General features: G+C 37.1%; 1 protein-coding gene across 1 annotated transcript in view; it reads right to left on the reverse strand.

The window, feature by feature from the left end:
• PFDN1 (prefoldin subunit 1) overlaps positions 1 to 12,863 on the reverse strand; it is a 59,775-nt gene that overhangs the window by 19,842 nt on the left and 27,070 nt on the right. Inside the window, exon 3 of the mRNA XM_065874738.1 lies at positions 12,169 to 12,253. Coding sequence (XP_065730810.1) covers positions 12,169 to 12,253 — 85 coding nt within the window. The remainder of the gene's footprint in view (positions 1 to 12,168; positions 12,254 to 12,863) is intronic.

Consider the following 12,863-nt stretch of genomic DNA (forward strand, 5'->3'; position numbering starts at 1 on the left):
ATCAGGGCCTTTGCTAATTATGTCTTTGCCTATAATAGTGCATGGCACATAGTAAATACAGTAGACTGTGGGTTCCTTAGTGTATAAGATTGAAAGTAAGAACAAAAAGCCTCCATAGTTAGTTAAAACCCCAAAGTACTCTGTATAATCAAGACACGCAGCAAACGTTTAATGATTTTTTTTTTACATGCATACACACTTCTTCTGGCCAATTATTATTGGCCAGAGCCTCATATCATGAATCTTAGAATTGTTTAGTCCCCCAAAGGAAGGAAAAATCAGTTTTAAGTGGAAAGTTCAGCCTCTGATATTGAAAGCATCAACACTTAAAAATTAAGGCAAATGATATTTTACAATTCAGTTCAAAACTTGATCCATTTTAAGGCTTCAACTATTGTACCAGAAGCTCCTTCTTCCTCTTATGTTTTCTATCACCACCTATAGCTTGTTTCCCTCTCGTACCTTCTCTAAAGAGAGAAAGACACTGAGCTTGCATTAATGAAGGCTCTGAGTTTGAACCCCAAAAGTCCAGGAACGGAAAGTAATTTTTTTTTTTACAAATTTCTAGAGCCAATTAAACTCAACCACAAATGATATCAATCCTGAGCTACTTGTAAAGATTTTAAGTGCTGCCATGTATGTCATTCCACATGAATCACAAGACTTCATCATCTATATAGCATAGATATTGTTGAAGACTGTGCTCTAAATTATAATTTGAGACCCTTTAGTTCAGTTAAAATGATTATGTATTTCATTAAATTAGGGAGTAAAGCAGGTTGGTGACTTTAAAAATGCCTAAAAGTAATAAGCACTCCCAAAGCCTGCAGTGTCCAATTGCTCAATTTCCAAAGCTTTAGGTAAATACCAGGATCTTCATTAATACAGGCTTTCCCAAGATACTCCTTACCAAGAATCTCTAATAAAAGCAATCCATTTTTTCCTTTGGTGCTAAAGTGGCCAGGCTCAGACCAAAAAACAACACCAAAAGAATTACATAAAGGGATTTTTGGATAGGACTTACAGACACAAAAATAAATAAGCAACTTCAGAATATAAAAATCAGTAAACCTTCAGGTGAGTTGACACAGAATGTAGAACACCAGAAATATAACTGAAAATTGGCTCCCAGTTCTCACACACTCCATCGCTGGTAAATACATAGCAGAGGATAGGAAGGATATTTAAATCATCCCTTCAGTGATCTTCAACAGCTTTACAAACAAGTACTAGACTGCTATCTCCATTTTACAGAAAGTTATTTCTATTATTAGGAAGAAGTTAAGGTGCAGGAAAGTCAAGAGCCAAATCCACATAGAGGTTTATGCTGGTAATGGGGGATTAAAATTACGTGCAGGTATACTGAAGTCACATGTGTGGTTAATTTTATCAAACAACCTGACTCTCTGGGAACACTGAGGGCAGAAGAGAGTACTAAATAGATGTCTTTATTCTCACAATAACTCCTCCATTTTAACTACCATCTTCTCTGTCTCACCGTCTCTCACAAACTAACTGCACATTTCCACTGTCAAAAGCCACATTAAATTCGAGCAAAAGACCACAATCACCTAGTTAATCTCTACTACAACCACTGATTAGAGGATGCTCTTGAGACCCCCAGCTCTGGCTCTCCACTATAAGTGGATGTGGGTACATGAGCCCTATGGGGTCTGGGAAAAGAGAGAGCTCAAACAATGTACTTGTCAGCACTTTAAACAAAAAACCCATTCAATTAGAATGGCACCATGTTCCTTTTGCCCTTTCTCCTTAGGAACTAAATTAAACAGATTACAGACAGTGGCAAGAGCTGGCCTTAGAACAGCCTCCCCCTTATTTGTTATTTTTAGCAATTTAGTCCGACAACGCCTGACAACTAAACATGCCTAGAATAGCTAAAGGGAGGGGGGATTATCAGATACTACCAGCAAAAAAACACTAGTCATCACTTCCTCCAACCCTAAGAAAGAATCATTTTCCATGTCTTTATAGCATCACAGAGTTTGAGCTTTTAGAGTCTCATATAAAAATACAGCACATATAAAACATCAGTGGAAACTGATAATGCTTCCTGACCTGGAGTATTGTTCCACCCTCATGTGTTTTCTTAAAAACAAAAGCATAATAAAATGAACTAAACTGTTTTACACAAAAGTTAGGAGTACAATGCATGTGTGTCCATTTTGGAAAAATTCCAGCACAAGATAATTATGTACCCAAAAGAATGGCCTCATGAATAGTGATGGAATTCATATATTTTTATTATACTGGTGGCAGGTGAGAGATTTGTTTCAAAACAAGACAAAGTGAGGTGGGAGAAAATCATAATTAGCAAGACAGCATCAACCATAGACACTATTTTTAAATGAAATAATGTAGTAAAAATTCTTTGAAAAATGAATAAAATGGTAAAATAAAAATGGTAAAGTCCTAAGCAGTATAACTATCTGCACCAGCAGATTAACTAAAATTCATTAAAACCCATTTTATAACATTTACCACTTATAATAAAAGTCCATGTACACTCAAAGAATTTAATAATTTTTCAATATTTTCTGAATTTTTTTTGCCACTAAGTATCATGTATTTTACATGACACTATAGGATAAAGCACTACAAATGATAAAATGATGTCTCCCTGAGTATGTTACTTTATGCATGTGGAGTTAATAAGCTATTACACAGCTCTACCCAAAAGTATCTCTAAAACAGGTGATACCTAATACAAACTACCTTTAAGCCATCACACAAACATCTCTGTGATTTCAGTTATTTAAGCAACTACTACAAAGATATCAAACAATATGCTGTCACCTCATATTACATTTTAGCTGGCAAAGCTGTAGGCAGACAACTAGTTTTATTTTACCTGCAAAAATAGGATTACAATTAATAAATTAAGGTAATGATCTAAACAGAAAGGAAACTGGGGTTTTTTTGTTTTGGTTTGCCTCCCTCCATCTTTTCATTTTAAGGGGACATTTTTGCTCCTAAAGTGGCAATTCAGAAAAAGACCAAGGTTATAATGATAAACTTAATAGAAGTGACCCCAGATATCTTCTAATCCAACCCTCTTGTTTTACAGATGAGGACACTGAGGCTTAGAGTACAGCAAGGGCTAGAATCCAGAACTCCTAACTCAACAGAAGGTATTTAAATTAGGAATTTAGTATTTAAATTAGGAATTTACGGTAATGAATGTTCTTCTATAAGTCTAATAGACTTTGAGATCTCCATTCATGGTTCAAATATCAGCTTGGATCTTGTTCTTTTGAGCTGATTAATTACAGTGTGCTCATTAATACAGGTGTGACCTGTTCCACATTGAGTATTGAACAACTCATTTCTTCTGGCCAGCATCTATTACTTCAGATTAAAAGAGACCTGTCATATAAAGACTGATCAGAGTAAGAATCTAGGGTAAAGAAAAGTATACTGATTAACTTCACCTTACCATCTAGTTACAAGAGCAGGGAGGCATGCAGTAACACGAAATAAATTTCAAATTCTAACTCATCAAAAGAAATAATTCACTAAGCAGCCTGAAAATGAATGGAGGAACTCTCAGGCATGGGAGGGCGGAGGCTAAGGACAAATATTTATGGTCAGACAAAGAAAAGTACAGACCATATAAAGCATACAGCAGCGAAGGATGAGGTCAACAACCCTCTGAAGCATTCAATGGGATAGTCTGGTGTGGTTATAGACAAGTGTTCCAAGGAGGGGAATCAGCCCACCCCCGGAGTGTATCCTAGAAGAAAATAACTGAATCAAGATGCAAAAGGCTGAATTCTGGACTAACTGGAATGCAAATCCTTTTGTAAATCTTAATCACAAAACGAAGACACACAGCAGTGAACAGATCAAATCAAAGGAGTGTGTGTGTAAAATATCTGTAATATGCATTTCACAGACAAATAAGAAAGGCTGTCTATAAAGGGCAAGTCTATCTGGACTGTTTACATCTAACTTCTTACCAGACCTGAAATATTTCTACTGATCAAATGAAATATATCATAGATAGTTTACATTTGGGCAAATATTAGCACTTGAATCATAACACATATATACTGACCAAGATATTGATAATATTCATAATAACCAATAAAGAATACTCAACCAGAAAAAGAGCATATATGGACTTACTCAGATTCATTCTTCTCTGAAAGTCACAGAGGAGGATCACACAGCTACATTAAGCCCTAAAACACCAGGATGTGGAGAATATATATAGTTCACTATAACTCTAGCTTTCCAACCATCAGGCTCTTTTAGACAAGTCTTAAATAACTAAAAACTATTTTAAAACAAACATCCTTTTTCATAAATGTTAAGAATACAAATGAACTCTATAAAGAGATAAGTATTCATATGTGAAATCCCAACATATGGAACAATAAGAGAAACTTCACCCAAGACTCCCAAAATCAAAACAACATAGAAAGAGATTAATTTACTAATCTTGTAATTATTTTAAAAAAATTTTTTTAAGACACTCAGAGGTGCCTAGCTATCTAGTTACTCCTGAAGGTGGGAAATCACCAAGCTAATATTTAGAGTAGAGACATTTTATACTTTACTGCTCTCTAGTACTCAAACTCTCCTGGGTTGGAGTAGGAGATGTCTCTGAAAAATAGCTCTCCTCAGCAAGAGGCTAAGAGAGAAACTGTGCAAATGCTCCATGAGAACATCTTGACTTCTTAAGGGTAAAAATGAGCTGTCTGGAAAGATAAATTGTGGTACAACTATATAATGGAATACATACAGCAATGAAAATGAACAAATCACAATCTCAACATGAATGTACTTCACAAACACAATGTTGAGGAGGAAGTGAAGCAAAGCAAAAAATATGGAGACGGATTTTGTTCATATAAAGTTCAAAAACTGTCTTGAGGGATATACACATAGGTAGTAAAACTATATTTTTTATGAAAGGAAATAATTATCCAAAAGTTAGGGTTACCTGAGGGAGGGGGAGAGCAGGCAGGAATGGAAGGGAGAAAGAAAGGTAGGGGGCGGTGCTCTGGTGTCCTGCCAATTTTTGATTTCTTGGTTCGGATGATTGTAACAAGTGTTTGCTTTATAATTATTCATTAAACTACATGTATTTTAATACATATTTCTGTAAATGCTATATTTCACTACAAAATAAATAAATGACTAATTTTTTTTGATGGATTCTAAACTTTGAGCTATGCAAGCAGATGAACCATTGGGTGTAATTCTTGTTTAATATATAAAAAACATTCTTGGGCTTCCCTGGTGGCGCAGTGGTTGAGAGTCCGCCTGTCAATGCAGGGGACGCAGGTTCGTGCCCCGGTCTGGAAGGATCCCGCATGCCGCGGAGTGGCTTGGCCTGTGAGCCACGGCCGCTGAGCCTGCGCGTCCAGAGCCTGTGCTCCGCGACGGGAGAGGCCACAGCAGTGAGAGGCCTGCGTACTGCAAAAAACAAAAACATTCTGCCACTGGCTTTGCTCTCACCTGCCCTTCTCTCTTCATTGAAAACACAAGTAAGAATCAGTGCTTACCATATAGTAGTGTCCACCTGACATCACGTCCAAAGAGGGTGTCCCATCATACACACAAAGGTACCAGCCCAGGGCTTCCCTGATGGTGCAGTGGTTAAGAATCCACCTGCCAATGCAGGGGACACTGTGAGCCCTGGTCCGGGAAGATCCCACATGCCATGGAGCAACTGAGCCCATGCGCCACAACTACTGAGCCTGCGCTCTAGAGCCCGTGAGCCACAACTACTGAGCCCTCGTGCCACAACTACTGAAGCCCGCGCACCTAGAGCCTGCGCTCTGCAACAAGAGAAGCCACCACAATGAGAAGCCCGTGCACTGCAACAAAGAGTAGTCCCCACTTGCCGCAACCAGAGAAAGCCTGCGCGCAGCAACAAAGACCCAATGCAACCAAAATAGCTAAATAAATTAAAAAAAAAAAAAAAGGTACCAGCCCAAAAGTGAGGTACTTAGGGCAAAAACTGGACATCCATCCAAGTGCCTACCAGTGCCCACCCATGCTATGGAAAAAATGATCCTCATTAGGCAGAGTAAAATCTCCTCAATCATGGAAACTCCAAAACATTTTCTCATCAGTCTCAGAACTCAGCCAACTACAGAGTGTCACAGGCACCTCCTATCCAGTTTTCTTGCCACTAGTCTTCCTACTTGTTTCAGGAACTACTGTCTGACCATAATAGCCACTTTTGTGGAAGAGCCAGGACTTTCACAGTTTCTTAGATTTTACTTATAGCATGGGCTGGAGGGCTATTTCACAACCCTGGGATTGTAACATTCTGCGTCAGAAGTGGCATTATGTAGGCCAGAATGTCCTGGTTTCCTTATTCTTATTTTTATTGTGTCATTGCTGAGCTAACTAGGGTGGTGGAAGGGGTGGTAACCACGTCAGAGAAAGAGGGAAAGGAAAGTGGTCAACCAGTATTTGCGTGTGCCTAAAATATAATGGGGATTTTAAACTGAAGGCAGATGAGCCTGAAGCGGTAATTCAATGAGAGAGGACATAGGAGAATAGTGGTCAAAATGTGTTCAAATATACCACTGAAAGCTTATCTCAAGGATTCCAAATACTTGAGATTCAAAAGGCAAGACATCAAAAATTCAGCTCTAGCTCATCTGAATGCTGAATCTAAGTTTTTGCAACTGCAAAAGAAGTCCACAAGTAATTATTTTCTTTTTACCTCTAAAAAAGTGAGCAAAAATATAGGATGTATTTTTCACTCTTTAGAAGATACATATCTCTTCAATCTATCAATAAGGTTCTAACTCAACTTTACCTAAGGTTGAATTTTCTTAAAAAAAACTATACTTTCTTTTTGTAGCAATGCTGTATATTTCAAAAAGAAAATTATTTTTACAAAGACAGATGAGACTCATGAAGTCCTAATTCCAAATCCCAATTATACTCATGTCATTTTTACAAAGTACGATTTTGCATTTTCTAACATATACTGTATTACGTATTATATACTCAGCCATCTTCTTTAAAATTATTCATTCTCAGTATTTTTTTTAAAATAGAGAATTCCCTCAATGACATAAATAACATGGTTACTCTATCATACTAAAGCATTTTATTTTTTCTCTTCAATCGGATTACCATCATTGGTCTGCTCGTCGCCATTAAGAGAAATGGTGACATTCCCTCCCAGAACCTGATCAACCATCTCTATAAAGGCAAGATAAAAATCTATATAACACTATCACATTATGAGTCTGTTATGAAAACACTTCCTAGTCAAACCCAGGAAAGTGATTACAGCCTGAAGAACCCAACATAGGGGTATTAAAATGTAAAATATGGAATTTTAAGAAGAAAAAGACAGACTATCTTCCCAAGGTTAAGATGGTACTTGTCTTTACCCTTCTAGTATGTAATATAACTCCCTATCAAGAAGACATGAGGGGGCTTCCCTGGTGGTGCAGTGGTTGAGAGCCTGCCTGCCGATGCAGGGGACACGGTTTCGTGCCCCGGTCCGGGAAGATCCCACATGCCGCGGAGCAGCTAGGCCCGTGAGCCATGGCCGCTGGGCCTGCGTGTCCAGAGCCTGTGCTCCGCAACGGGAGAGGCCACAGCAGTGAGAGGCCCGCGTACCGCAAAAAAAAAAAAAAAAAGAAGACATGAGGGCAGAGACTTCCCTGGTGGTCCAGTGGCTAAGACTCCATGCTTCCATTGCAGGAGGAGCGGGTTCGATCCCTCGTCGGGGAACTAAGACCCCGCATGATGCGCCACATGGCCCAAAAGAAAGAGGACATGACAGCAGCATTACAGTACCCCCACCTCTGCTCCATAAGAAGAAAAGGGCCAGCAAGTGAGACACCAGGCTGGTTGACAATGTAGACACAGCATACTACAGTTATCAAAAGCTAAACAAATTCTAGGTTAAGTAGGACTGGGGAAAAAAATCTGGAGAGGGCAAACATAAACAGTAAGAATGCAAGTGGAGGGCTTCCCTGGTGGCGCAGCGGTTGAGAGTCCACCTGCCAATGCAAGGGACACGGGTTCATGCCCCGGTCCGGGAGGATCCCACATGCCGCGGAGTGGCTGGGCCCGTGAGCCATGGCCGCTGGGCCTGCGCGTCTGGAGCCTGTGCTCTGCAACGGGAGAGGCCACAGCGGTGAGAGGCCTGCGTACCGCAAAAAAAAAAAAAAAAAGAATGGAGGTGGATAAAAGCGAGTCTAGAAAATACTAATGAAGATGGGCTCTCCGATCAGACTAGCACCTATGTTATGTCATGCAAAAGAATGATCCATAGCGTCATTTATACAGACTGTTGGTAGGGGGTGGGTAGGCACACACAGTGGGGCCGAGTTAATAGCTCTGGTCAAAAACTAGAACTTTGGACCCAAACCAAAAAGCTTACTTCATCAGAGATGAAAATGTGCTAAATTAAACAGCCTGGCCTTTGTCTGCAGAGTTATGTATAAATTATGCCTCCTCAATTTAATTGTAAGGTATCTGAGGGTAGAAACTAATAATGATAATGATAATTAAATAAGATGAAATACGCTGGACTGACAAGAAATACTAGGGCCCAGAAGAAGAGACTGTATGAAAGGCAGAGTAATAACTGGAAGGCCTTGGGAAAAACTATTTAGAGCTCTGAATCTTCATCAAGCTTCCCAAGTAATAGGAAACCATATTTGTAATTACTTCAACTGATGATAGTTTATATGCCCAAATCCTCACACTGTGCTATGAAACTAGTAGAATAATTAGACAGAACAAGGGAAAAGCACTTAATTTAACACTGAGGAATCAGAAAATGCTTCTCACAAGAAGTAGCCCTAAACTAAGATCTTAAGGATTAACAGAGCTGGTAAGAGCAGAAGGAGGAAGTTCCCGGCGGAGAGAATTACTTTTGCAAAGACCTAGTAGACAAAGAAAACACAGCAAGTTCTAAAAACAAACTACTTCTGCATGTCTGGAGCATACAGTGTAAGAGAAGGAAGAGGATATGAGGGACATGAGAGAAAGAAACAGGAGTCATTTCATAAACAGCCTTGAAGGTATGTTAAAAAGCTTGAATGTTACCCTAAAAACAATGATGGGGTTTACACAGAGGAACAATACAACAGATTTAACATTTTAGAAGGTCATTCTAGCTTCAATATGTTAAAAGGATTAGAACAGAGAAAGTTGGAGGTGGAAAAACCAGTTAAGATGCTACTGCAGATGATGGAAACAGCTGGTTTAAAGGTGAGAAAAAAATTCCAGCGGGAAATACCATTTAAAAGAGAAAACAGTGAAGAAGTAATATTCAGAGATAGTAAGAAGTTTCCAGAATTGATGAGTCACTAATCCTCAAACTCAGAAAACTCAACTTAACCCAGATAGGATTAAGGAAAAAAGCAAAAAGACTAAATCCCCACCTAAATATATACCAGAGAAACTACAAAGCATGAAAGATGACAAAACAATATTAAAAGTAGCCACAGAGAAAAGACAAAGGAACAAAAATTAGGCTGATAACTTCTAAACAGCAACAATGGAAGCCAGAAGTCAATGGAATGCTATCTTTAAAAGAGCTGAGAAATTCCTAAACATATAAAGCAAAATGAAACATATCATCTCAACTATGCATACAGTAATAATGAGCATTTACAGCACCCAGATAGTAGTTTCTAAATACCACTGCCCACTAAACTGAAAGACTAAGGAGAAATTCATAAATATCATCAGAGAGAGATCTGACACAACTCTCTCATAACTAACTGAATAAGGAGGAAAAATAATCAGTAAGAAACAGAAAATCTGAACACTGCAACTAACAATGTATGTGTGCATGCATGCACATGTGGGTCTGTGCACATGTGTATACATTTCAGGCTGAAGTAACAAAATTATAAAGGTATGGCAGTCAAAAAGTATAGGATTGCTTCAGGGAAGAGAAGAGTGTGTGTAGTGGGTGATACCATTAAAAATACAGGTTAGGGCAGTATTGGAGAGAACACTAAATGCAGAGGCAGGGATCATGCAATAATTGAATGTTGAGGTAATAAGGAAACTATGATGGTAGGATAAATGGAAAACAAGAAACAATATAAACTAGATTTACATTACTAAAATGGAAAGGTAAATTGTCAAATGATGAAAAACATTATATACAGCATAATCCCTCTTTACTCAAAAAGTGTATATATGTGTGTATGAACTTATTTATAAAATAAAGTTTTATAAAGTGTAATAATACACATCAAACCATAAAAGTGACATTTTGAGGGTATGCAGAAAGAGGAGAAAGTCATTATTTTTGTTTAATCATGTTTTAGTTTTTGACCGTTTTTCTTTTTTATAGTATACTTACATCATTTTTATAATATAAATAGTGTATAAGATGAAAGATTAAAAACATAAAATAACTTCCTAGGGTAGAGGCTATAGTTTAACTCTGCTAGTTTTTTGTAGCTGTTAATTAGCATTTCAAATACCAACAAGCTAGCTAATCTACTTCTATTACCTGACAGATATCAGGATACTCTTACCAGTATTTGAGAGACTCCTTGAAACGAAACTTTTGGAAAATGAATTTCCTAATATTCATCAGAAATGAATAGTATGCTAAAATCATCTGTGGCAATTTTACCTTGATGATTTTTTTAAATTATAAAAGTTAACACAGGGAGATGCAAGAGGGAAGAGATATGGGGATTTATGTATATGTATAGCTGATTCACTTTGTTATACAGCAGAAACACACCATTGTAAAGCAATTATACTCCAAAAAAGATGGTAAAAAAAAAAAAGGTTAACACATACTTGTTACAATTTATCCAACACAGAGGTTATAAGAAAAAAAATTGTATCCCCATGTCCCATCTAATTTCTTTAGGGTAACCAGTGTTAATTTAATATATATACCTACAAATCATTTTCAATGTTCATATACAGATCTTGGTTTTTGTTTGTTTCCATAAAAAGAATTATTTACACGTTACTTTGCATCTTGCTACTTATTCATCAGGACAATTTTTAGATATATTTACCAACAAGTGCAAAAACATACTTTTTTTGGTAATCTACATGAAATATTTTCGTTCAGTTTTTTTAAGATACTTTTGTTTGGAAAACTCAATCTAGAAGAGTTGGGCTGACAAAATAGGATATAATAACAACCTGGTTACTACAGGATAAGTTTCCTTCTTTTTTTTTTTGTTTGCTTATCTGTTTTGTTTTACAATACATTTTCTGAGCTACAAAGCCACTATCAAGTTTGTTTAAATTCTCATTGGTAGTCAGACAAAAATAACCCTAAGTAACCTAAGATACAACATGCTTGCCCCAGCCATGCCAAGTCAGTGTCCCTGAGAAATCCCCTGAAGGCTACGTGGGGTGTCTCACCAATTCAGCAGAGGGCTGAGTCAGATTCTGAACCACTGCCTCAAATAGTATTCAAAGAAATTAGATAAAGTGACCTATGAAGTCACTGTATCCACCCCCATCTCAGGAAATCTTGGTCCCAAAAAATAATAACCAGTTTTTTTGTCCTGTCCAACTTTTACTATATACAGGATAGATCATTCACCAAAGCCCAAGAAGACTATTTCATCTGAGGTTTTAATGTATAAAGAAATGGTAATAATAAACTCCAATTTTCCAAAGATTTACTAAATTATTACTCTTACCTATCATCTTTTTCCCTAGCTTAAAAAAAAAAAATTTGTTTTCCTCACTGGAGCACTACCCTTCGGATAGTTAATTAGTTATAGCTTACTACTCAGTCCTTGTCTAGAATTACAATGTGTGAAAGAGTCATATAACTAGATCCTTTGACTACTATTATCATTACCTACTCTCATGCCCATCCACCACAACATATGGTGTTTAAATATACACTGTGCTTTTATTTTATTATATTTTTTAAGAATAGACATGTTCACTTAAAGGCAATGGAAGAAATACATTCAGGTTAACAGTATCCTATCTTCTTCAAAACTCCCTAAGGTTTCAAGAGATTAGTCTTTTTTCTGGTCTTATACACTGCTGTAAAAAGACTGCTTCATAGCTCTAGCACAATTAGAAAAAATGAAAACAATGTGACATGACCTTGGCAGGCATACATTTTCATTTAATATGACACGATAATTACTTTTTTCCTAAAAGTCAACTACGACTATCAGTATTCAGTCAAAACTTACTTACTTCCAATTCTTTAATTTTTTCTTCCGCTATCTTCTGTTTCTCTAACAGCTGATTATGAATTGCCTCCTTGGACTGAAGAATAAACCTACAAAGCACAAAAAAGTTGAAGATTAAGCCACGTGACTACTATGTTCATCAAAATCAACAACTATATGCCACAAATATTAAACTAAGAAAACTAGAAGGATGATCTCCAATTGAGAACAAATAAAATGTATTACTATGTTATGACAAACTCAGGAAACCTCCACAGGTTGAAGCCTTCTTGGCTGAGAAGGAATAAAAGCTTAAAAGTAAATTGTGCCTTCTGGTCTTAAGAAGGGAATTGGGCTTCAAGTATATTCATAGACAAAAGGGAAAAAAAACATAAAGGGATAAAAATCTACTGTAGGCTAGAAGAAAAGTTAACAAACAATAAAAATCCCCCATAACTTTAATTTTTCAGTTTCCTGTATCAACTTTTATCTAGATATCTTTCAAACAATATTTGTAAATTACAGCTCCTCCTCCAACCTTTAAAAAAATTTTTTGTAACAGCAGTAACTCATGACCTTTTAAAGTCACAATCAAGTACTGTGTTAGGATCAATGCATTAGTGTTTATATGAGTTCCTCACACAAAAAGCGCTGTATAAGGCCCAGTATCTTTTATTATTATATCCAGAGTGTATAATACCTCTGAAAAGCTCAAATTGC

The sequence above is a fragment of the Phocoena phocoena genome, chromosome 3, assembly GCF_963924675.1.
Source record: "Phocoena phocoena chromosome 3, mPhoPho1.1, whole genome shotgun sequence".
Taxonomy (NCBI): Eukaryota; Metazoa; Chordata; class Mammalia; order Artiodactyla; family Phocoenidae; genus Phocoena; species Phocoena phocoena.